Source organism: Pongo pygmaeus, chromosome 1, assembly GCF_028885625.2.
Source record: "Pongo pygmaeus isolate AG05252 chromosome 1, NHGRI_mPonPyg2-v2.0_pri, whole genome shotgun sequence".
Classification (NCBI taxonomy): Eukaryota; Metazoa; Chordata; class Mammalia; order Primates; family Hominidae; genus Pongo; species Pongo pygmaeus.
In genome coordinates, this window is record NC_072373.2 from 177,993,439 (window position 1) to 178,018,393 (window position 24,955).

Sequence of the window (24,955 nt, forward strand, 5' to 3'; positions counted from 1 at the left end):
GCCACTGCACTCCAGCCTGGGTGACAGAGCGAGACTCTGTCTAAAAAGAAAAATGCGATGTAAATATAGCAGTACATATTAGACTATCACAATAAGATAAGAAATTTGGAAATGTTTAGGGTCATTCTTTACATAAATATGATTGACTTATTTGGTGATCCTTGTAATATGATTGACTTGTTTAGAGGGAGGACTGAGTGCTAAGTTGAAGATGATTCGTGTTGAATGAGAGAGAACAGAGAGACAGCAGGGAGAGAGAGAGTGTGTGTGTGTCTGTGTGTTTGTGTGTGTGTGTGTGTGTGTAAAAGTGGATAGCATTAGTGCTTCTGAGGGCTGAAACAGAGTGGGGAGAATTAAACACAGTGAAACATGAGAATTCAAAAGAATAGGCAAAATGAGTGATGATTAACGTTCCAAGGCCCACAGACCTACTCCGCTGCGTTATCAGCCAACATAGTTGGGTTGGATCATGGATATTACTGAACAGTATGAAATCTCTTAAAGACAATCAAGATCTAAAGAGTTGGATTGTTGTTACTCAGAAGTATGAATTATCTGAAAACAGGGTTCTAAAGAGGTAATTTATTTCAATATCTAGCAAATAAATCTGTGTTTACAAAACATGAAATACCTATAATAGCGTCTGAATCTTTAAGGGTAAAATATTACATGTCAGCCCCTTAATATCTTCACTTCTTTCTTGAGGTCAGAAATCCTATGTCTTTTGTTTCAGATATTAATAGCTGTAATTGCCTCTTACTTTTTTTTTTTTTTTTTTTTTTGAGACAGAATCTCCCTCAGTCACCCAGGCTGGAGTGTAGTGGTGCCATCTCAGCTCATTGCAACCTCAATCTCCTGAGTTCAAGCGATTCTCCTGCCTCAGCCTCCCAAGTAACTGGGACTACAAGCACGAACCACCACGCCCAGCCAATTTTTTGTATTTTTATTAGAGATGGGATTTTGCCATGTTGGCCAGGCTGGTCTTGAACTCCTGACCTCAGGTGATCCGCCTGCCTCGGCCTCCCAAAGTGCTGGGATTACAGGCATGAGCCACTGTGCCCGGCCTCAGTCTTTCACTTTTTTGTTTTATGAAATGTCAGAATATATGCTAGATGACTTTTAGTAAACTGTATCTGTTTAAGTAATATGTAAATGTAAAAAAGCAACTTATTAGCCCTAGTCCCTGGAAGCTTGATTTCTGTGTAACATACTTACATATTAAATATAGTCATTCAACAAACATATATTAAGTGCTCTCTGTGTGGCTTTGGTCTAGTAGGGTTCTGGGTTTCAGAGATAAGCCATAGTCCTTACCCACAAAGAACTTAAATCTGAGGATAAAATTGGAGGGGCCAGACATGTAGTTAATTTTATAAATCACTGTCACATCAAAAATGGAAATGGCCATTGGGCCCAGGCCCACCTTAACTAGTGGATTTAAATGGTATTATGGTTTAACTGTATTCTGGGACCCATTAGTCAGGGTGGAGGGTAAAGAGAAGGTGGTGTGGTATGTTTTCTCCATTTATAAACTACTGACTGACTAATTTATATAGTCTTTTCTCATTTTCACTGGGAAAACTGAGCACTTAGGGAGATGATTATCTTGCCCAGAATCACTATTCCTCAGGATAGAGGCTAGAAATCAGGTCTCCTGACTGAATCTGTTGCACCTTCCTACTTTATTGCATCTCTTTCTTAAGTCTCCTTTAGAATAAAAGTATCAATTACTTGTGGAAGTCAGTTACACAGACATCTTACGGGATACTTTTCTTCTTGTAAAAATAGCGTTTTTTCTCCTTTTTTCTTCTCCTTAGGACAGCGGATTATTATTCATAATTAATAAAGTTTATAGTCTTTATCAAAATGTAAGGGAAAGCTTCCTAATTTTCCTTTTTTTTTTTTTTTGTTTTTTTTTTGTTTGTTTTTTGGTGAGACAGAGTCTCGCCCTGTCGCCCAGGCTGGAGTACAGTGGCATGATCTCGGCTCACTGCAACCTCTGCTTTCCAGGTTCAAGCATTTCTCCTGCCTCAGCCTCCCGAGTAGATGGGATTACAGGTGCATGCCACCACGCCCAGCTAATTTTTTGTGTCTTTAGTAGAGACTGGGTTTCACCATGTTGGCCAGGCTGGTCTCAAACTCCTGACCTCATGATCCACCTTTATCAGCCTCCCAAAGTGCTGGGATTACAGACGTGAACCACCGTGCCTGGCCCTAATTTTTCATTTTTACAAAATGATTGTCCAGTTGCTTTTTAGCCTTATCTGATACAGATAAATGATTAAAGGTACTAGGTCCCAAACAGTTCTGTTGACTTCCTTTGGGTGCACAATCAGTAGGTATTATCTATTTTGTATTTTTACATCTGTGATCCTTTGATGAAACTGCTGTTTCATCATGACTGCTGTTTCTTTTTTAAGTTTTGCTTCATTATTCTTGGACTGGATATGTTTTGATAGGCCAAGCAGGTAACATCAAATGTATCATTTGGAGTTTGACGCTCTTAAGACATCCTTTTCCAGCTTTGGTCTTTCAGATACGTTTTATTCATTAATTTCTTGGCATCAAATTATACCATCATCCTGACATGTTCTTTTTGGAAGAAGTAGGTAAATTCTAAAATGGTATTAGAGTATTTGGACCTTTGGGTTGGATCACTTGAAATCTAATAATACAATTAATTTTTTTATGCAGATCTTTGATGGAAAACAGATTCCACAGAGAATGGTTGATGGATGGAATGCTTTTTTCTTTGATAAAACAGAAGAACTGGTAATTTTAAAATAGTCTTTAAGTTCTAGAATGCTCACTGATATATGTTAGCATTTGTATAATTTAATAATTTTACTTAGATTTGCTGTCCATGTTTTGGATAGTACTGTATAGACATTGTTCTTTTTTTTTTTTATATGTAGAAAAAGCGTTTACCTTCACTTGGAAAGAACACAGAATCATTAGGGGAGCTTTGGCTGGGACTGCTTCGTTTCTATACTGAAGAGTTTGATTTCAAGGAATATGTAATTAGCATTCGGCAGAAAAAGCTGTTGACAACTTTTGAGAAGCAGTGGACTTCCAAGTGCATTGCAATTGAAGGTAATCATTTAAGCTGATATTAATTCAGGAGCCACCAAAATTTGGTCAAGGAAATTGAGGGGAAAACTGAAATACATTAGGATTTGGAAGATTCTTCCTCTTATATCAGTTTTCCTCCTTTAATGTGTAATTTTAGAGGAAGAGTTTGCTGATTTGTATAGTCTGAGTACGTATAAGTATTAGACTTTAGCAATGACTTCTAAGTATATTTTTATGTTATAGTGAATGTAATTCTTAATCATTGATGTATTTCTTTTGTAGACCCTTTTGACTTGAATCATAACCTTGGTGCTGGAGTTTCTAGAAAAAGTAAGTTTTAAATATAGAGATTTTCTGATTTTAAAACTCTGACACATTAATGTCTGCATCTTTATTGTTTTCTTCTTTCTTTAATAGTGACCAATTTCATCATGAAAGCATTTATCAACGGAAGGAAACTTTTTGGTACCCCTTTTTATCCACTCATTGGCAGAGAAGCTGTAAGTTTACATTATATGAATTGTGAATCTTTTCTTTTTTTAAATAGAACAAGAAACTTAATCATGTTTCCAAACTGATGTTAGATATAGGGAAAGAGATGGTCATAGCTTTGTATATTTTTTCTTATTGCATTTATCATAGTCCATAATGAGATATATATTTTCAAAATTTTATTTGTTTAAACTATTTGTTAAATTCTGTCTTCTCTACTAGACTATAAACCCCACAAAGACAGGATTCATGTCTATAAGGTTCACCTTTCTATTTCCAGTACATACATAGTGTCTGGCGCATTGGATGTACCAAATAAGGATTTGCTGAGTGAATGAGAATAGATAGTCAAGACTCTGGATTGTTGAATTTTAGGTGCTGCTCATCGTCCCTCTTTTATCTTCAGAAATCTTGATGAAAATATACACATAGAAGACAAAACCAAAGAAATATTTTATTATTTGTTGGGGCTTCTCTAATTTTTGTATAGCTTTAGTAAGCTGAATTAGATGGCATGGAACTGAGAAGTTTCCTTCTACCTGAATTGGGTGGGAGAGTGTCACACATTCCTCTTGGTCTCACTCTGGTTTTTGCCTGCTTTCTTATGGTTAGGGAGACTGCAGGAGGTTTTAGCTTCAGAGCAAGAGACTTAGAAGAAATCTCAAGAAAGAGAACAAATGTATTAGGGTTCTCTTAGAGGGACAGAGCTAATAGGATATATATATATCCTATTATATATATACGCAGACACACACATATACATATATACACATATATACATATATGCACATATATACATGTGTATACATATATATACACACATATATGAGTTTATTAAGTATTAATTTACATGATCACAAAGTCCCATAATAGAGTGTCTGCAGCTGAGGGGCAAGGAGAGCCAGTCCAAGTCCCAAAACTGAAGAACTTGGAGTCCGACATTTGAGGGCAGGAAGCATTCAGCATAGGAGAAAGATGTAGGCTGAGAGGCTAGGCCTGTCTTGCCTTTTCACATTTTTCTGCTTGCCTTACATTCACTGGAAGATGATTAAATTATGCCCACTAGATTAAGTGTGGATGTGCCTTCCCCAGCCCACTGACTCAAATGTTAACCTCTTTTGGCAAAACCCAACAGACACACCCAGGATTAATAGTTTGTATGCTTCAGTCCAATCAAATTGACATTCAGTATTAACCATCACAACAAACATGCATTTACATTGCGTAGTGAATGTCCTTGAACTTGTTCAGTCCAGTTTCAGGTGTCTTATTTCTTGGGGGTAGAATAAGAAAAGCAGAGAGAAGTCTTTTCCCTTGGAGCACTGGTTCTCAGATACTTTTATTTTCTAGCCTCTTAGGGGGTAATAATAATTACAATGGAGAGAAATAAAATAATAGTAAAATTTGAAACAATGCAAAAAATGTAAAAACAAAATTACTGAAAAAAGGAAAACCAAACAATTATTTTTTCTTTTTTTGAGACGGAGTCTCACTCTGTCACCAGGCTGGAGTGCAGTGGCGTGATCTCGGCACACTGCAACCTCCACCTCCTGGATTCAAGCGATCCTCCTGCCTTGCCTAGAGTATCAGGGACCACAGGCGCCCCACACCATGCCCAGCTAATTTTTGTATTTTTAGTAGAGACGGGATTTCACCATGTTGACCAGGATGGTCTCCATCTCCTGACCTCATGATCCACCTGCCTTGGCCTCCCAAAGTGCTGGGATTGCAGGCATGAGCCACTGCATTTGGCCTAATTTGACTAATATTTTAATTGAAATAGAAACAATGAAAAACCAATCAAAACAAATACGATGATACACTGATAAAGCATTTTACCTGAGAATTGTGAGGAATCCAACTATTTGTGTTTATATATGCATATGTTCAGTAGGAACCTCACAGTGTTGCATGCTGTCAGACTTTTTTGTTTATTTTTGTTTTTTTTGATACAGGGTCTTGCTCTCGTCCCCAGGCTGGAGTGCAGTGGTGCGATCATAGCTCACTGCAGCCTTGGACACCTGGGCTCAAGTGATCCTCCTCCCTTGGCCTCCTAAAGTGCTGAGATTTCAGGCATCAGCCACTATGCTCAGCCCCATGTAGTGACACTTTCTTTTTTTTTGAGACAGAGTTTTTGCTCTTGTTGCCCAGGCTGGAGTGCAATGGCACGATCTCGGCTCATGACAACCTCCGCCTCCCAGGTTCAAGCGATTCTCCTGCCTTGGCCTCCCAAGTAGCTGGGATTACAGGCACGCACCACCACACCTGGCTAATTTTTTTGTATTTTTAGTAGAGACAGGGTTTCACCATGTTGGCCAAGTTGGTCTCGAACTCCCGACCAGGTGATCCACCCATCTCAGCCTCCCAAAGTGCTGGGATTACAGGCGTGAGCCACTGTGCCCGGCCTTTTTTTTTTTTTTTTTGAGACAGAGTCTCACTCTTGTTTCCCAGGCTGGAGTGCAGTGGCACAATCTTGGAGCACTGCAACTTCTGCCTCCCAGGTTCAAGCAATTCTCTTGCCTCAGCCTCCCAAGTAGCTGGGATTACAGGCATGTGCCACTACGCCCAGCTAATTTTGTATTTTTAGTAGAGACGGGGTTTCGCCATGTTGGTCAGGCTGGTTTTGAACTCCTGACCTTAGGTGATCCACCTGCCTCGGCCTCCCAAAGTGCTGGGGTTACAGGCGTGAGCCGCTGTGCCTGGCCGAGACTTTTTAGTAGAATGCTAAATTAGAGTCCTCAGTAAACTGGAAATGGGCCCGTTTTAGTTTATGCATACGAATTTTTAGTAATTCTTAATAATGCAATATATTATAATTACATATAGATGTCAAAATCTTTGGTCTTGAATGTCATTTGGGGCCTAGCAGAAGGGGCCCATGAGTCTGCTAATCATTTTTTGATTTACTTTATTCTCTTTCAAAAGTCAGTATGTAGTATTCCATAACTTGGATATACTAGTTTATCTAACTTTTCTTTTGATGGACATTTAGGTTATCTTCATTGTGTCAGTGTTACAACTTACACAGGTTGAGCACCCCAAATCTGAAGCCTGAAACTTACTGAGCACTGACATGACCCTCAAAGGAAATGCTCATATGGAGCATTTGAGATTTCAGATTTTCTGATTTGGAGTGTTCAACTGGTATAAATGTAATGCAAGTATTCCAAAATCCAAAACACTTCTGATCTCAAGCATTTTGGATAAGGGATACTCAACCTGTATGGTCAAAAATGTCCTTGTACATAGTCTTTCATGCTTATACTTCATACCTATTTCACTCCTAGTTACCGAGATTATAACAGCATGCAAGATAGATTTGCCTTATTTCCCTAAATTAATGAAAGATAAAGATAAGTATATTTCCTGCCCTTTCATCTTTCTTTTTCTTTCAGTTATTTTTCTACATCATTATGTTCTCCTATATATTGACCCATTTTGTCCCTATCCATCAGCTGTCTTCTGTCATTTTTCTTCCCCATTTAACTTAGATTTTGTCTCTCTAGCATACAGTTTGGCTTTTTTTTTTTTTTGAGATGGAGTCTCACTCTGTCACCCATGCTGGAGTGCACTGGTGCCATCCCAGCTCACTGCAGCCTCCGCCACCCAGGTTCCAGTGATCCTCCTGCCTTGGCCTCCAGAGTAGCTGGGATTACAGGTGCGCGCCACCATGCCCAGATAATTTTTGTATTTTTAGTAGAGACAGGGTTTCACCACGCTGGCCAAGCTGGTCACAAACTCCTGACCTCAAATGATTGCCCGCCTCGGCCTCCCAAAATGCTGGGATTACAGGTGTGAGCCACCGCGCCCTGCCATCTAACATATACCTTGAATTCCTTTGTGCCACAGTCCTTCCTGTGCACTCTTCTGTATTGTACCTTATATGAATTCAGGTATCTACCATGTGCCTGTCCTTGGGTAGCTGTACACTAATGGAAAAAAGTCGAAAAGCTAGACAGTTTTAAGTATATAGTACAGTCATAAACGTTTACCAGCCTCAACTGGACTTTCAGTACTGTGTGACAGTCATATTTCTTTAGTTACCTTTAGCTCCTATTCTATTAGAACTATTTCAAATTTACGTATTTTACTCAAAATGCAGTATGCCGGCCAGGTGCGGTGGCTCACGTTTGTAATCCCAGCACTTTGGGAGGCTGAGGCAGGCAGATCACAAGGTCAGGAGTTGGAGACCAGCCTGGTCAACGTGGTGAAACCCCATCTCTACTAAAAATACAAAAAAAAAAAAAAAAAAAAAAATTGGCCAGGAGTGGTGGTGCACGCCTTTAGTCCCAGCTTGGCTGAAGCAGGAGAATCGCTTGAACCCGGGAGGCGGAGGTTGCAGTGAGCTGAGATTACGCCACTGCACTCCAGCCTGGGCAACAGAACGAGACTCTGTCTCAAAAAAAAAAAAAAAAAAGGCTGTATGCGCTGCACTTTGTCCCACCTTTTACCTCTGCCCTTCTCACTCCAGTGGATGCGTTTCCTCTGAGACAGTACATAGTATCAAATAAATAGTCCTTTAGCTTTCTGCTACTAGATCTATAAATCTACCTGCCTCTATAGATATCCCTTCTTTATGAAAGATTAGTTCTTACATATGTACTCTAGATTATTCTGTCTACTCTGAATCTTCAACCTCTTCATCTGTGAAAAGCGTTTTCAGTTAAAATACATAAAATGTCATTGCAGATCAGCATTTATAGATGAACAGTTGCTCTCAGTTTTAATGATAGGAAACACTAACTTTGAACCCCAATTAAATGAACTATTATCTCCCTCCAAAATAATTCTATTCTTCTTAGTAGTAAACTTATATTATAAAAGATTATATCTAATTATTACTATTAGCATATTTAACAGTTCTTCAATAAAATTTTTTTGTGGAAATTTGCTTTCTCTCATTGTGTAAGTACCTATATTACATCTTCAATTTTGTCACAGCACCTAAAAGATTTACTACCTGACTCTTTACAGAATAAGTTTGCTGGCCTCAGGTGTAGGTCACCCTAACTGGGGTGGAAGGATAGAGAAAAGTGGATTCAAGAGATATTCAGCAATAGAATGGATACAACTTGGTCATTAATTAGAAGTGATGGGTGAAAGAGAACACGTTCAGGATGCTTCTTAGCATCCTTAAGCAGCTTGGGTGAATTAAGACCTTTATGTTGTCCTGGCAAAAACTAGGATGATGATTTTAATTAGCTACATTGATTTATCAGTAGTAATGAAGAATTGTATCTCTTGTCTTTAAAAAAAAAAAAAAAAACACACACACACAGGATGGGCATGGTGGCTCATGCCTGTAATCTATTACTTTGGAAGGCCAGGGCAGGAAGATCGCTTGAGGCCAGGAGTTCAAGACCAGCCTGGCCAACACAGCGAGATGCTGTCTCTAAAAAACCAACTAAACCAAACCAAACAGCTTCATTGGAATAGAGTCCACATTATATACAACTCACTGTGCAATTCAGTGGTTTTTAATATATATACAGGATTGTGCAACCGTCCCCACAATTTAATTTTAGAACATTTTCGTCTTCTCTAAAATAAACCCTTGTCCTCATTAGCAGTCAGTTCTCATTCCATCTCTTCCCCTCTTCTCAAACCACTAATCCACTTTTTGTCTCTGTAGATTTGCCTATTTTGGACGTTTCATATAAGTGAAATCATATGATATGTAACATTTTGAAACTGGCTTCTTTCATTTTAGTGTGATGTTTTCAAGGTTCCTTCATGCTGTACCATGTATCAATACTTCATTCCCTTTTATGGCTGAAAAATATTCCGTTGTATGGATATACCACATTTTATTATCCATTCATCACTTGTTGGACATTTGAGTTGTTTCTACTTTTTGGCTATTATGAATAATGCTGTTGTGAATATTTGTGTGCAAATTTTTGTGAGAATGTATGTTTTTATTTCTCTTGGTATATACTTAATAGTGTAATTGCTGTGTCATTTTGATAAATTTATGTTTAACTTTTCAAGGAACTGTTTTCTAAAGTGGCTGTGCTACTTTACATTCCCACCAGCAATACATATGTGTTCTAGTTTTTCTGCATCCTCACCAATACTTGTTATTGTCTTTTTAAAGCTATAGGCATCTTATTGGGCGTGTCTCTTATACTTTTATCCTTGAGTTTAGGTAAATGTGAAAACAGCTAAGTGGACATGTTCTCTTGACTTCCAGAAGGATGGACACTGTTAGGACCAACTAGTCTTTGTGACAGTGCAAAACTAAGCTACAGTTGAGAAGGATAAGCAAGGTGCAAAGATAAAGCATAAATAAGTTTGGTTCTAAGACTTTGGAAAATTACTTACTTCTTTTTAATTCCCTACCTTTTCTTTAGGTCTGTTCCTCTTTACATAATACGTGTTACATGTTCTTAAAAAGCTGTATTAAATCCAATCATATTTCACATAAACCAGAGAATAGCTTTTTCTGTTGTTGTTAATTTACTTATTTATTTTTAGTTTTTAGAGACAGAGTTTCGCTACTTCGTCCAGGCTGGAGTGCAGTGGCTATTCATAGGCACAGTCATTATGCACTACAGCCTCAAAATCCTGGCCTTGAGTGGTCCTCCCATCTCGGCCTCCTGAGTAGCTGGGACTACAGACTTTTTTTTTTTTTGAGATGGAATCTTGCTGTGTCACTCAGGCTGGAGTGCAGCCTGATCTTTGCTTACTGCAACCTCCACTTCCTGGATTCAAGCAGCTCTCCTGTCTCTTCCTCCTGAATAGCTGGGACTACAGGCACACGCCACCATGCTCAGCTAATTTTTGTGTTTTTAGTAGAGACGGGGTTTCGCCATGTTGGCCAGGCTGGTCTTGAACTCCTCACCTCAGGTGATCCCCCTGCCTCAGCCTCCCAAAGTGTTGGGATTACAGGTATGAGTCACTGCACCTAGCCTACAGGCAATTTTGTACAGAGAATAATTCCTTTCCAAAAGTAGCCCGCTATAGCAGAAAGCATGAGTTTTGTTGTGAGACAGACTTAGCTCTACATCTTTTATCTGAGACTTAACCTATTTTTTTCTATGGGCAAATGACTTGAACTCCTGAATCAGTTTCCCCATCTATAAAGTGAGGATAAAAATAGTATCTACTTTATTGAGATTTTTCTTATTCATCTGTAGCATCTTTGTGTAATGTCATATGGATGTAACTTGGTTAGTACTATTAGCAACTGTGATGATGATGATTGTGAATCTTATTTTCATATCTTGGGTTTTACTTACAGTGAAATATTTGTTGCTGTTATTTTCTTTGTAAAAATAAACCATGTTTGCATCTTGGTCTTCTTTCCATTTGGATTCAAAAGTTTTATAGTGATTCTTCCTAGTAAAATTGCATTTTCTCCCTAGGAGTACTTCTTTGATTCCAGAGTATTAACAGATGGAGAACTGGCTCCCAATGATAGATGTTGCCGTGTGTGTGGAAAAATAGGCCACTACATGAAAGACTGCCCTAAAAGGAAAAGGTTGGCAAATGAATATATATCAACATTTTGAGGAAAATAAATGAGAGGCCAATTTGTAGCTATAATTATGTTCAGAGATGTTTAAGTGAGAAAGTTTAGGGTATTTAATTATACCTAAGGTAAATGTTCATTTGAGTGAAATTTTGTAATAGGGTAAGATTTGTATGTGGTATAATAGTATCTTCTAACATTCATTTGTTCATTTATTCATTAATTCACTCAGTGTTTTTTTTTTTTATTTTTTTTTACTTTTGTTTTTTTTGAGACGGCGTCTTGCCCTGTCGCCCAGGCTGGAGTGCAATGGTGTGATCTCGGCTCACTGCATCCTCCGCCTCCCGGTTTCAAGTGATTCTCCTGCCTCAGCCTCCCAAGTAGCTGGGATTACAGGCGTGCACCACAATGCCCAGCTAATTTTTTGTATCTTTAGTAGAGATGGAGTTTCACCAGTGTTGGCCAGGCTGGTCTCGAATGCCTGACACCGTGATCTGCCTGCCTTGGCCTCCCAAAGTGCTGGGATTACAGGTGTGAGACACCATGCCAGCCAGTTTTGTGTTTTTTTTAAATGAAGAAGTGTTTATTGACATCATCTATGTGTTGGGAATTGTTCTAGGAGAAATAAAAGTGACCAAGACATTGGGTTCTTGCTGAGGATCTCAGTCATGCAAACTGATAATTAAAATACAATTAATGGAATTCTTGAGATAATATGCTGTGAGCTGTATTTATAGATCTTGGGGAATATAAATCTTCTATACTCCCTCAAAATATATCTACGAATTATAGTCTCCCAGGTTCTGTATACTGTAGTAGGTCAGGAAGATCTCTTTCTTTTGTCATCAAGTCTGGCCTAAAATAAAAACTTGGAACTTTTGAGACAGAACAAACTTCCAGTTTCCATCACTGCTATTTACTATTAAATTTAGTCAAGACACTTATCTTCTCTAAGCCTCAATTTCTTTTTAAAACTGGAGATAATAAATATCAACCTCTAAGGATTGTTAAAGGTTTAAGATTTGGTATTTAAAAAAATTTAATATAATATTGTTTTACAAAACTACTGGAAAACTGAGTTCCTGCCAAATGAGCAGGTGTGCCATAAATGTTTGTTCCCTTGCCTTCAGAAAGACGCATGAAATGATGGGCATGTTAGTCCTTTTGTTATTGTGAGAGTCCTGCATAGTTTGTTCTGTGACTCACTTAATTTACAAGTCCCTAGCCCCACATTATTGGTATCAGCAGTTTACTGTTTAGACTAAAGAAGAAAGACAGTGAAGAAGAGAAGGAAGGGAATGAAGAAGAGAAAGATTCCCGAGATGTTCTTGACCCCCGAGACCTCCACGACACTCGAGACTTTAGAGACCCCAGAGACCTCAGATGTTTTATATGTGGAGATGCTGGACATGTACGAAGGGAGTGCCCAGAGGTCAAGCTGGCCCGTCAGAGGAATAGCAGTGTGGCAGGTAAATAGAAAAGGCCAAACATAGTTTCTGGTAGAAACGAAGTCATTTATGTTGCTTGCATGCTAAATGACCCTAATTCCTCTCTGTTGCAAACCTACTTGTATGATTTTGGACCTTACAATTTCTTAAAGAGATAAAATTTAGACAATGAGGCTTTTACTTTGAATAATACTTGGATAAGTTCATTATCAAGGTCTCCACAGTCTGTTGTATTCAATTATCTCCCTGTAAGTATTCTTTGGATTTTTTTTTTTTTTTTTTTTTTTTGAGATGGCGTCTCACACTTGTTACCCAGGCTGGAGTACAGTGGTGCAATCTCGGCTCACTGCAACGTCTGCCTCCCGAGTTCAAGCGATTCTCCTGCCTCAGCCTCCTGAGTAGCTGGGATTACAGGCGCATGCCACCACACCCAGCTAATTTTTGGACTTTTAGTAGAGACATGGATTCACTGTGTTGGCCAGGCTGGTCTCAAATTCCTGACCTCAGGTGATCCACCCACCTTGGCCTCCCACAGTGCTGGGATTACAGGTGTGAGCCACCATGCCCAGCCTGTTCTTTGGATTTGAGTCAGATTCTTCATCTATTTCTCTCACTAACATTCTTTACAAGAGACTTTTTTCCTAGAAACATATTGGAGAAATTATATTTCTTCCCACTGCTGCTGTGAGAGAAGGATACCTGTTCATGTTATATTTCACAAGGAATTTTGAGAATTAAATAGTAACCCAAGTAAGAGTTTATTGAAAGAAAATAAGAGAACATTTTAGAAGTAGTGATTTCCAGTTACTCAGATTCTTACTGCAGAAAGGTTTGTGTGTGTGTGTGTGTGTGTGTGTGTGTGTGTTTGAGAGAGAGAGAGAGAGATAGAAAGAGATAGACTCTTGTTGCCCAGGCTGCAGTGCAGTGGTATGATCACAGCTCAGTGCAGCTTTGACAGCTTTGACCTTCTGGACTCAAGTGATCCTCCCACCTCAGCCTCCCAGAATACTAGGATTACAGATATGAGCCACTGCACCCAACCAGAAAGTATTTCTCAAATAAATATATTGTCTCCTTTAGAAAAGCAGAATGACATTTGTTCTTGCTTCCAGGATCAGTGTATTTTTTTTCTTGATCTGCTAGTTTGACAAATAGCTTTTAAAATTAAGTAGCTCAGTTGCTGCAAGTCCTTCACTAATATACTTAAGGTTTAAAAGTCCAAGTTTATAAAATTGCAGAGATATTTGAGATTCTTTTACATAAGAAGGGAGTTCATTTATTGTCATTTCTCTGCTACTTTCCTTATCTGTTGATTTTCTTTGTGATGCCTTCTCTTAGCAGCCCAGCTGGTCCGCAACCTTGTAAATGCTCAACAGGTGGCTGGTTCAGCTCAGCAACAGGGTGATCAGTCCATAAGGACTAGACAGTCCTCAGAATGTGTAAGTACTCTGCCTGTGAATGTGTTAGTCTTGACTGATGATAGCAGTATCTTTAATGGGTGATAGTGTTTTCTCTCAGACTGGCAAATACAATCTTCCAGATTACACAGTGCTTTGTATATATGTCCTTGCTAGGCACATAAGGTGGAATGAGCATTCCTTTTGGAATAATGTAGATCTGGGTTTCTGTCTACAGCGAAGCTACTTAATTTACATGAGCTTACTCTTCAATTGTACAATAACTACCTAATAAGATGGATTAAAAATAAGGTAATGACTTTGAGGCTTCAGACTTTGCTTAGTGGAAAAATATCAGTACCATTAATAAAAATAGACAAAAAAATTGAGATGTTTTAGGCATATAGTGTTGTTAGGGCAATATATACATGGCATTTTGCTTGCATGAAACTTCTGTCTTCTCATAGCTTGACCTGTGGATATCTAGTGAAATACACCCTGTAAAAAAACAATATTGAATGAGAATTCAGACCCATAAGTTTATTTTACTATCTTTTCTTATTTTTTAAGATGGAGTCTCGCTCCATTGCCTAGGCTGGAGTGCAGTGGCGCGTTCTCGGCTCACTGCAACCTCCACACCCCTGGGATCACGCAATTCTGTCTCCATCTCCTGAGTAGCTGGACTGCAGGCAATACTATCACACCCAGCTAATTTTTGTATTTTTAGTATAGACGAGGTTTCACCGTATTGGTCAGGCTGGTCTTGAACTCCTGACCTCAGGTGATCCACCTGCCTTGGCTCCCCACAGTGCTGGGATTACAGGTGTGAGCCATTGCGCCCAGCCCAGACTCATAAGTTTAATATTAAGTTTGCTGAGTTGCTCTTAACCTTTGTGTAAATCTATATTAACCTTGTACTTCTTAATTAATAATGACTCTAAATAACACTCTAAATCTGACATAATGTTCAGTGCTTTACACTTAGCAAATTTAATCCTTGGAGTGGCCATGTGAAGTGGTAGGTATTAGTATCATCAAATTTTACAAATTGGGAAACTGAGAATAAGAGATTATAAAAATCAAACCGAAGTCTTTCTAGCATCAAATCCATTAACCGTTTAACATGCTAAATCTAATGTGATTTGTGTTTTAGAAAAAACTTTCGAGTATTTGAAGAGTATTAGGGAGAATCTTTGGAAAACATTTAGGAAATTTTCCACCCTCACCTCAAACACTTGAATACCTATTATGTGCTTGATACTTTCATAAACAACAATAATCACATTTAATGTAGTTAACATTTGTTGAGTGTAAACTATGTGCTATACATGCATTCATTCTTTGTTTGTGATTATAAAATATTTCAAAAGTACAGAAAAGTATACAAAATAAATCTCTGTGTATCATTACCAGGCTTTAACAGTTTTTAACATTGTTATTTTAGCTTTATTAAAAAATCACCCTCAGTTGAAACCCCTGCACATTCTTCTTTGATCCCATTCCTATCTTAAAAGCTTCCTACCATCCTTCCCTTGCTACAGAAATGTATCTGCTATCTTGAACTTGGTGGTTATATGTTCCACATGCATTGTTCAGTTAATCTTCTCAAAAACCTGAGGCAAATTCTGATTATATTTTATAGGTAAAGAAACCAAGGTTTCAGTTTCTTGCCTGAGGTCAATAGACACTTAATCAGAATGTGAACCCTCAGGCTCTCTGTCAGCAAAACTTATGCTCTAACCACTTTTCTATGCTGCCCTAGTTTTCATTTTATGCTACTAGTCCTCACTTTTCTCTCACCCATGCTTTCGGAAAGAGTCTGTCTAATGGACATTGCTACTCTGATGTCTAACAAAGCACCTCAACATGTCTAAATATAGTTAATCTTTCCTTCCAATCCCCAGGATTTGTCTCTTCCTCCTGTGTTTTGTATCTCGTTGAATGATCCCAATTTCTATCTAGTTTCCAAAACTTTTCCCTCTCCTTCAACCTCTGTTCAGTCACTAAGTCCTGTTGTTTCTGCCTTTAAAAAAGCTAGATGTGGTGGCTCACTCCTGTAATCCCAGCACTTTAGGAGGCTGAGGTGGGTGGATCACCTGAGGTCAGGAGTTTGAGACCAGCCTGACCAACATGGTAAAACCCCATCTCTGCTAAAAATACAAAAAATTAGCTGGGTGTGGTGGCAAGGGAACCTGTCATCCCAGCTAGTTGAGAGACTGAGGCAGGAGAATCACTTGAACCCAGGAGGCGGAGATTGCAATGTGCCGAGATTGCACCACTGCACTCCAGCCTGGGCAACACAACAAGACTGTCTCAAAAGAAAAAAAAGTATCTCACAGCCGTTTGCTTCCCTCTATCCCTGTTTATATTTCCTTAGCCTAGGCTACTATCATCTCCTAATCAGTCTCAACGGCTTTTAGCAGCCTCCTAATCAGTCTCAACAGCCTTTTAATTTTTACTTATTTATTTATTCATTCATTTTTGAGAGAGCGTCTTGCTCTGTTGCCCAGGGTGCAGTGGCACAATCATGGCTCACTGCAGTCTTGACCTCCCAGGCTCAGGTGATTCTCCTGTGTCAGCCTCCAGAGTAGCTGGGACTCCAGGCACGCACCACCACACTTGGCTAATTTTTGTATTTCTTGTAAAGATGGGATTTCGACATGTTGCCCAGGCAGGTCTCAAACTTCTGAGCTCAAGTGATCTGCCTGCCTCAGCCTCCGAAAGTGCTAGGATTACAGCCTTGAGTCACTGTTTCTGTCTCTCATCAGCCTTTAAAAAAAATTCTCTATTTTATTCTTATAAACCAGGATAATCTTTCTAAAGTTCAGATGGATCATGTTCCTTACCTGTTTAAAACCCTTCAGTGGTTTACCACTGCACTTAGGATATAGTCTAAATTACAAGGCTTATAAGACACTTCATTATCTTGCCCCTATTTAGCTCTTCAGCCTCGGCCATTCCCCTGCCATTATATATACTCCAGTAATATTAAACTTCTTTCAGATTCCAATTACTTTAAAAAGCCATGTGTTTTCATACCTCTAGACCTTCAATCATATTGAACACTCTTCCTCTTCCCTTATCTCTCCCTTCTTGTATCAGACTGATTTCTGTTTACCCTGAGTCTCAGCTAAAAGATCACCTTTTCTGGGAAGCTTTCCCTGATTTCTCTTCTCTCCTTCTCCCGAAGTGGCTTTAGGTGTTCCTGCTCTGGGATTCCATTATGTAGTTGACCCTTGAACAAAACAGATTTGAACTGCGTGGGTCTACTTATACATGAATTTTTTCCAACAGATTGTGGTTGGAAAATACAGTATTCCCAGGATGCAAAACCCAAGTATTCAGAGATCCAACTTTTTGTATATGTGGGTTCTGTAGAGCTGACTGTGGGACTTGAGTACAGGAGGATTGTGGGGGTCCTGGAACCAATCCCCTGCATATCCTGAGGGACAACTGTACACTATACATTCTTTATCATAGTACTCATTATACTTACTGTGATTGCTTATGTAATCTTTATCTGCTCCCCTCCTTATCCCCTTAAATGTTGAGCTCCATGAGGGCATACATGTTGGTATTACATTTTTATTACCTAGAACAATACTTAGTACATAATTGACACAATAAATACTTGTTGAGGGACTGAATGAAAGTGACTATGAGATATTTAGATGGAAGTTTTGAGTTTGCAATAGGAAATATGTGTTCTGCACGATGGGAACCATGTCTGGGCTCTCTTTTCTTTGGACAATAAAACGATTTGTGAGGCAATACCTACTTGAAAAGGGGGTTTGAGTACCTTGGGAAAAACTAATTATTTGTTATAATATACATCATAGAGTTCTGTTTTATAAAGTTTTTAATTTTGTATTTTATCTCTACTTTTATAAAATTAAGATGTTTATAAATTAATTAAAAAAAAAATTTTTTTTTTTGTCTGCAGTCTGAATCACCATCTTATTCTCCTCAGCCTCAGCCATTTCCACAGAACTCTTCCCAGTCAGCTGCTATTACTCAGCCTTCATCTCAGCCAGGATCCCAGCCTAAGCTTGGCCCACCTCAGCAGGGAGCGCAACCTCCCCATCAGGTCCAGATGCCACTGTATAACTTTCCCCAGTCACCACCAGCTCAGTATTCTCCCATGCACAATATGGGATTGTTGCCAATGCACCCTCTCCAGATCCCTGCCCCGTCCTGGCCCATCCATGGCCCAGTGATCCACTCTGCACCAGGCAGTGCCCCCAGCAGTATTGGCCTGAATGATCCCAGCATCATCTTTGCACAGCCTGCTGCCAGACCTGTGGCAATCCCTAACACATCTCACGATGGACACTGGCCCCGTACTGTGGCTCCAAATTCCCTGGTGAACAGTGGTGCAGTGGGGAATTCAGGTAACCTTTCCTTTTCTTCTTTTTTATCTGCATGTCTTTTCTTCTTTTGTATCTGTCTGTAGAAACAATGTGAGGAAAAAGAAGGAAAGCAGTATTTGTGGAGGGACAGTACAGGATTAGATAAAGATTAAGAATATGGGCTCTGGATTCAGACTGCCTGGATTTGAATCCTGGCCCTGCCATTTATTATGTAGCTTGGGCAATTACTTAATCTCTTTGTGCATTGGTTTCATCTGTAAAATAGGCCATCTAACTCACAGGGATGTTGTAAATGTTAAATGAGGTGTAACACACATAAATGTTAGCTATTATTTTAGTATTTTAAAAAATTTTCACTGCCACCCAGTTTGGTGTATTATTTGTTACACAGTTGATGAAATTGAAGAGTTAAGTAACTTCACTGTCTTACTGTCATGGTTAATAATGGTTGGTTGGCTGGGCATGGTGGCTCACGCCTGTAATCCCAGCACTTTGGGAGGCCGAGGCGGGTAGATCACCTGAAGTCAGGAGTTCGAGACCAGCCTGGCCAACATAGTGAAACCCCATCTCTACTAAAAATACAAAAATTATCTGGGCATGGTGGTGCACGCCTGTAATCCCAACTGTGTGGGAGGCTGAGGCAGGAGGATTGCTTGAACCCAGGAGACGGAGGTTGCAGTGAGCCGAGATTGCACCATTGCACTCCAGCCAGGGCAACAGAGCAGAACTGTCTCAAACAAAAAAAAGATCAAGGAAACCAAAAAAATTAATAATAATGGTAGGTCCAAGAGTTAAACTAATTTCTTTGTTCAAAACTGTGCTGCTGCATGCCCTAGACACTATTTTTTCTCAGTGAGGAACAATTCTTTAAAAAAGAAAAATAGTTTTTTTTCTGATATCTAAGTAATACATGTTCATTATAGAGTATTTGAGAAATAAATCATCTATCATCTCAATTCCTAGACATAAATACTAAGGAATATTTTGGTGTATTACTATTCAGTCATTTAAAAAAAAAACTGCCTATTTAAGAAAATAGTTGATACATGCTATAAATCTAGTTTTACATCCAGCTTTAAAATACACACACACACACACACACATATATACACACACACATACATATAAATATTTATACATACTTAAACATACATACACAGGCTGGCACTGTGGCTTACACCTGTAATCCCAGAACTTTGGAAGGCTGAGGTGGGCAGATCACTTGAGGCCAGGAGTTTAAGACCAGCCTGGCCAACATGGCAAAACTCTTGTCTCTATTAAAAATACAAAAATTAGCCGGGTATGGTGATGCATGCCTGTAATCCCAGCTACTCAGGAGGCTGAGGCAGGAGAATCGCTTGAACCCAGGGAAAGAGAGGTTGCAGTGAGTTGAGATCATGCCATTGCATTCCAGCCTGGGCAACAGAGTGAGACTCTCTCAAAAAAAAAAAAAAAATATATATATATATATATATAGAGAGAGAGAGAGAGAGACACTTAGACAAAGTCTCAAAGTGTTGTCCAGGTTGGAGTGCAGTGGCTATTCACAGGCCAATCTAGCACACCACAACCTTGAACTCCTGGGCTCAAGTGCTCCTCCTGCCTTAGCCTCCTGAGTAGCTGTGGGACTACAGGCACACGCCACTGCGCCTGACTTATGCCCAACTTTTTAGTGATAATTGTTTTTATCTTAAGAACTATTAGCACTCTGGGAGGCCGAGGCGGGCGGATCACAAGGTTAGGAGATCACGCACATCCTGGCTAACACGGTGAAACCCCGTCTCTACTTAAAAAATAAAAAAAATCAGCCGGGCGTGGTGGCGGGCGCCTGTAGTCCCAGCTATTCAGGAGGCTGAGGCAGGAGGATGGTGTGAACCCGGGAGGCAGAACTTGCAGTGAGCTGAGTTCGCACCACTGGACTCCAGCCTGGGTGACAGAGCGAGACTACATCTCAAAAAAAAAAAAAAAAAAACTATTATGGAAATTTTGAAACATAACACAAAAGACAGTAAAGTATATAATGAACCCCCCTCCCCATTAACCAACTTTAACAGTTATCAATAATTTGCTATTCTTTTATCTGACTCCTAACCATTAAAAATATTTTTGACTTGACTGATCAAATCTTAGACATTGGATCAAATTTGCTTTTTAACTTCAGTTGTGTCACTTAAAAAAAAATCATGAGATCATTGCCATACCTAGTATCATCTAATACCCAGTCCTTATTCAGTTTTTCCTGTTTATCTAAAAAAGTATATAGTTCTTTGAGACAGTCTCACTCTGTTGCCAGGCTGGAGTGCAGTGGCACAATCTCGGCTCACTGCAACCTCCGCCTTCTGAGTTCAAGTGATTCTTCTGCCTCCCGAATAGCTGAGACTACAGGTGCACACCACCATGCCCGGAAATTTTTTTTTTTTTTTTTTAGAGGGAGTCTTGCTCTGTCACCCAGGCTGGAGTGCAGTGGCACGATCTCAGCTCACTGCAACCTCCGCCTCCTGGGTTCAAGCGATTCTCCTGCCTCAGCCTCCCAAGTAGCTGGGATTAGAGGCGCCCGCCACCACGCCCGGCTAAATTTTGTATTTTAATAGAGACGGGGTTTCACTATGTAGGTCAAGCTGGTCTTGAACTTCTGACCTCAAATGATCCGCCTGCCTCGGCCTCCCAAAGTACAGGGATTACAGATGTGAGCCACCGCGCCTGGCCCTAATTTTTGTATTTTTAGTAGAGATGGGGTTTCATTCACCATGTTGGCCAGGATGGTCTCGATCTCTTGACCTCATGATCCGCCTGCCTTGGCCTCCCAAAGTGCTGGATTTACAGGTGTGAGCCACTGTGCCCAGCCTAAAAAAGTATTCCTATTATTGATTTATTTGAATCAAAATTAAAACTGTTTGGTTTTTATATGTCTTTTTGATTTTTATGTCTCTTAACTGTCCTTTATAACAGTTGCTGCTTCTATTTTTTTTCCAATATTAACTATAAGGCACTGTAGAATTTCCCATATTCTAGAGTTGGCTGATGATGTCTTTGTGGCATCATTTAATGTGTACCTCTGTCCCTGTATTTCCTGTAATCTGGGATTTAGATTCAGAGACTGGATTAGATTCAGGCTCTTTCTGTTGGTAGGAATGCTACTTGGTGGGTCCGTATATTTCCAGTTTCCTCACTTCAGAAGGAACTTACTGTCTGGTTGTAACTATTTTAGTGACTTAAGATTGATCTGTGAGTTAGGTTTTATCAGCCTGTTTTATCCATTATCAAGTTCATCATTAATTTTTACTTAATAGCCTTAGCTGCCATTGATAATTGTTGCCAGTATCCATTATTTTGCTATCTCCAGCTTCTTTTGGAACAATGCAAGTAAGGTATTTTGCTGAGCAAAAATGCCAGAATATGGTAACTTAATTAGATTTCTAAGATCAGAGGATAGATGGCATACATGGGCCTTCTCATATATCATTCAACATGTTTATTGTGTATATGCCATGACATGCACTGTGATAGTCACTGAGTTATAGAACCATGAAGACAGACCCAGTGTTTTGCCCTTTGATGTATCAGCTCCATTTTTATAATTTCAAGTCTTCCATCCCCCTGCCACTTGTTGTTCTCAGTGTTTTAGTCACAGTGAACTAATTAATGTCCCACAGACATACTGTACTGTCTCTTACCCCTGGTTGCTTATCTAAGTTGTTCTTTATGCTTGGAATGTCCTCTCCGTTACCTCTGCTGCTCACTCTCACCTCCTGTGCTGCCTCAAAGCTTGGCTAACTCACTCATCCTCCATTTTTAAATTTAGATCACTTGCTTCAGGAAATCCTCCTTATTTTCTTAATATCCATATCATAACATTTGTCTTACTGTGCTGAAACTGTCTGTTTACTCATCTGCATAACCCATTAGACTGAACTTCTAGAGGCAAAAAATGGTTTTTTGTCTGTCATTTTCTCTCTAGTAGTGAGTTCAGTTTTCTGTTTAGTAGCCTGCCATGTTAGATACATTATTCCTGTTATATAGTATTATTATCTAATAAACTATACTTAATATTATTCATTGTATAGATACCCAATTCATAATTGATATTAAAGCTACAGTTACACTGTGTTGAAAGTGGAAGGACTGAATGGAAATATATTAAAATAATAATCATAGTTGTATCAGAGAAGGAGATTATTATATGAGTTTTTTCCCCCCATTTTTCAAATTATCTTTAATGAGATTGTATTACTCATTTTCTGGAAATTTTGGGTTATGAAAAACAGGCAAAGGGGATTGGAATATATCTTTTAAAAATACCCTTTTATGTTAAAACATCATTTCTCATTTGGTTATGACCTAATTCTGGATATACTGGTTTCACTTATTTTTGTAAACCCTGAGCCCTTCAGCTTCAGCCCTTAGTTGTAACTTGGTTTTTATGAATTCACAGTGAACTAGCTGGTTTGCTTACCTCCTGAGAAGATTCAGCTTCTAAGAATGCAGTTCACACGGGCTTTAGTTTTTTTGCTGCCTACTCTTTCCTATCCCGTACTTAATTTGAGTTCCTGCTGGGAAGTTTAGTGAATAAGGACAGTTATTCCCTTTTATTCCCTAGCACATTGTGACTCTGAATGAGAAAAGCCACCGGAAATGATCCAGAATATGAACTGGGTACTGTACTTCGAAAAATGTACTTAAAGATACATTTTAAAGGGAAATAGAAAGATTTGGGGGGATAGTTAGCCATAAAAAGAATAGGACTTACATTTTTTCAGTACCTACCTATATGCTAGCTCTTGTGCAAGCTACTTTCTTTTGGTTATCCAATTTAAACCTCATAATCTGAGGTTCAAAATGGAACCTTAGTAGTTTTAAGAAATGAGATTTGAGCTTAGACCTGTTTGGCCTCAAAGCCCAAATTCTCAACCATTATGCCACAATGCCTCAAGCTTGTAATAGGATCTCCTTCCAGGCCAAGATATAATTGATTCTGGGACAGTTGGCATTGTCCTTAGGATAAAATCTTAAGTTCCTTTGCATGATGTACTAAGGTTTTTTGAAATGTATATCCCCACCTACCTTTCCCGTCTTTTCTCTTACCACTTCCTCCATCACTCCTATCTCTATATTGCAGATTGTTGTGCAGTTCCCCAAACTTGATGTGCTTTCCTGCTTTCAGGCTTTTGTATATGATACTTCTTCTCTCTGAAATGCCCCCCACCCCCTCCCTATTTTGCCTAAATTTTTCCTTGTTTTTTAAAACTCAGATTAGTCAATCATCTTAGGAAGACTGTCTCTAACCTTCAAAGACTGGGTTAGCCCTCTCTTCAGAACATTTTGCCTGTTCTACTAGCAATTATTACATATTGGTGTATATATATATCTTCTTGTATGTCTGTTATGAATAATTTGAGCAAATACCAATGCTTTATTCTTTAAAAAAATGTGTTTGGTATTTTCTGAATTTAGCATAGTTCTTAGCCAATGGTAGGTACTGAATATATCTTTGTGGAATGGATATTTCAATAAATGGACTAATGTTTTTAAATGTCTTTTTCCCTTCTTGTTGAAATGCAGAGCCAGGCTTTCGAGGACTGACTCCTCCAATTCCTTGGGAACATGCACCGCGTCCCCATTTCCCCCTTGTCCCAGCTTCGTGGCCTTATGGTTTGCATCAAAACTTCATGCATCAGGGAAATGCCCGATTCCAGCCCAACAAACCTTTCTATACTCAAGGTACCATTGCATACAAATTAGTTAACAGGCTTGGGTGCGTTTTATTCTGGGATAGAGAGCCTTAGTGAAGGCCAGGATCTGGGAGTGAAAATTCATGAATTCAGTAAACATTTACTGAGAGATTATACTGTGTGTCAGATGGTGCTAGGTGCTTGTAAAACAAAATCTCCATTACTTGATGCACATTTTATTAGGAAAGCCAGACATGTTAAATAGAAAAGGAGTTTAGATGACTCAGTTAACATTGCCCTAGCAAATCCAAACAGGATGTGGATTTAAGAGATTATTACATCACAAGATTTTGACAGTTGAGCTAGATCTTGAAAGAGATGTAGGAATTTTTTTTTGCCTAGAGATGAGAGAGGAGGAGGAGTATGCTTAGCTGAGGGATTAATATATGCAGTCACTAAGTTTTGCCTGGCACAATGAAGAAGAGGAGAAAATATTAGGGCTAGAGGATGGAGGTATATGGGAAAGATGGTGATAAGGCTAGAGAGGGTAGGCTTAGACCATAGTATGGAGTTTGGACTTGGTTTACTGAACATTGGGGATCTAATGAAAGGTTTTTAGTGGAACGAAGACATAATCAGATTTGTTTAGTAAACATAGGACTTGAATGACCTTAAAATTATGTTCTGCTGGTGCTATTGTAGTACTAATAATGGCTTTGACTGGGTAATGCATATTACAAACAAAGAATTCCTAGAAACTTGGAGCATTTTATCTAACCTACTTGCCTCAGAGGTATTTGTTCTTATAGACATTGTCTGAGTCTGGCCTTCAGCTCCTTGTTAACTTAGTTCAGAACACTTGGGTCAGAGTCAGTATAGTTAAACTAGGAGTTCAAGAAGTTAAAACAGGCACTCAGGAAATGCTGATTGAATGAAATGATAACTTAAAGGGGAAGTGCCTGGTATGGTCTCAGGCTTGTTATATTTAAGCCTTCTTGAACCACCCATATACTACTGGGGGCATCCCTGTATT

The 24,955-nt window shown here is 39.1% G+C and overlaps 1 protein-coding gene across 32 annotated transcripts in view; it reads left to right on the forward strand.

The window, feature by feature from the left end:
* TUT4 (terminal uridylyl transferase 4) overlaps positions 1-24,955 on the forward strand; it is a 131,668-nt gene that overhangs the window by 105,637 nt on the left and 1,076 nt on the right. For 17 of the 32 annotated variants that reach the window (XM_063655918.1, XM_054487762.2, XM_063655934.1 and 14 more), the window contains 9 exons: positions 2,695-2,772; positions 2,916-3,093; positions 3,355-3,402; positions 3,490-3,572; positions 10,932-11,047; positions 12,284-12,507; positions 13,825-13,925; positions 17,827-18,274; positions 23,813-23,971. In XM_063655918.1, coding sequence (XP_063511988.1) covers positions 2,695-2,772; positions 2,916-3,093; positions 3,355-3,402; positions 3,490-3,572; positions 10,932-11,047; positions 12,284-12,507; positions 13,825-13,925; positions 17,827-18,274; positions 23,813-23,971 — 1,435 coding nt within the window. The other 15 variants (XM_063655969.1, XM_063655937.1, XM_063655927.1 and 12 more) reach the window with 4 other exon arrangements.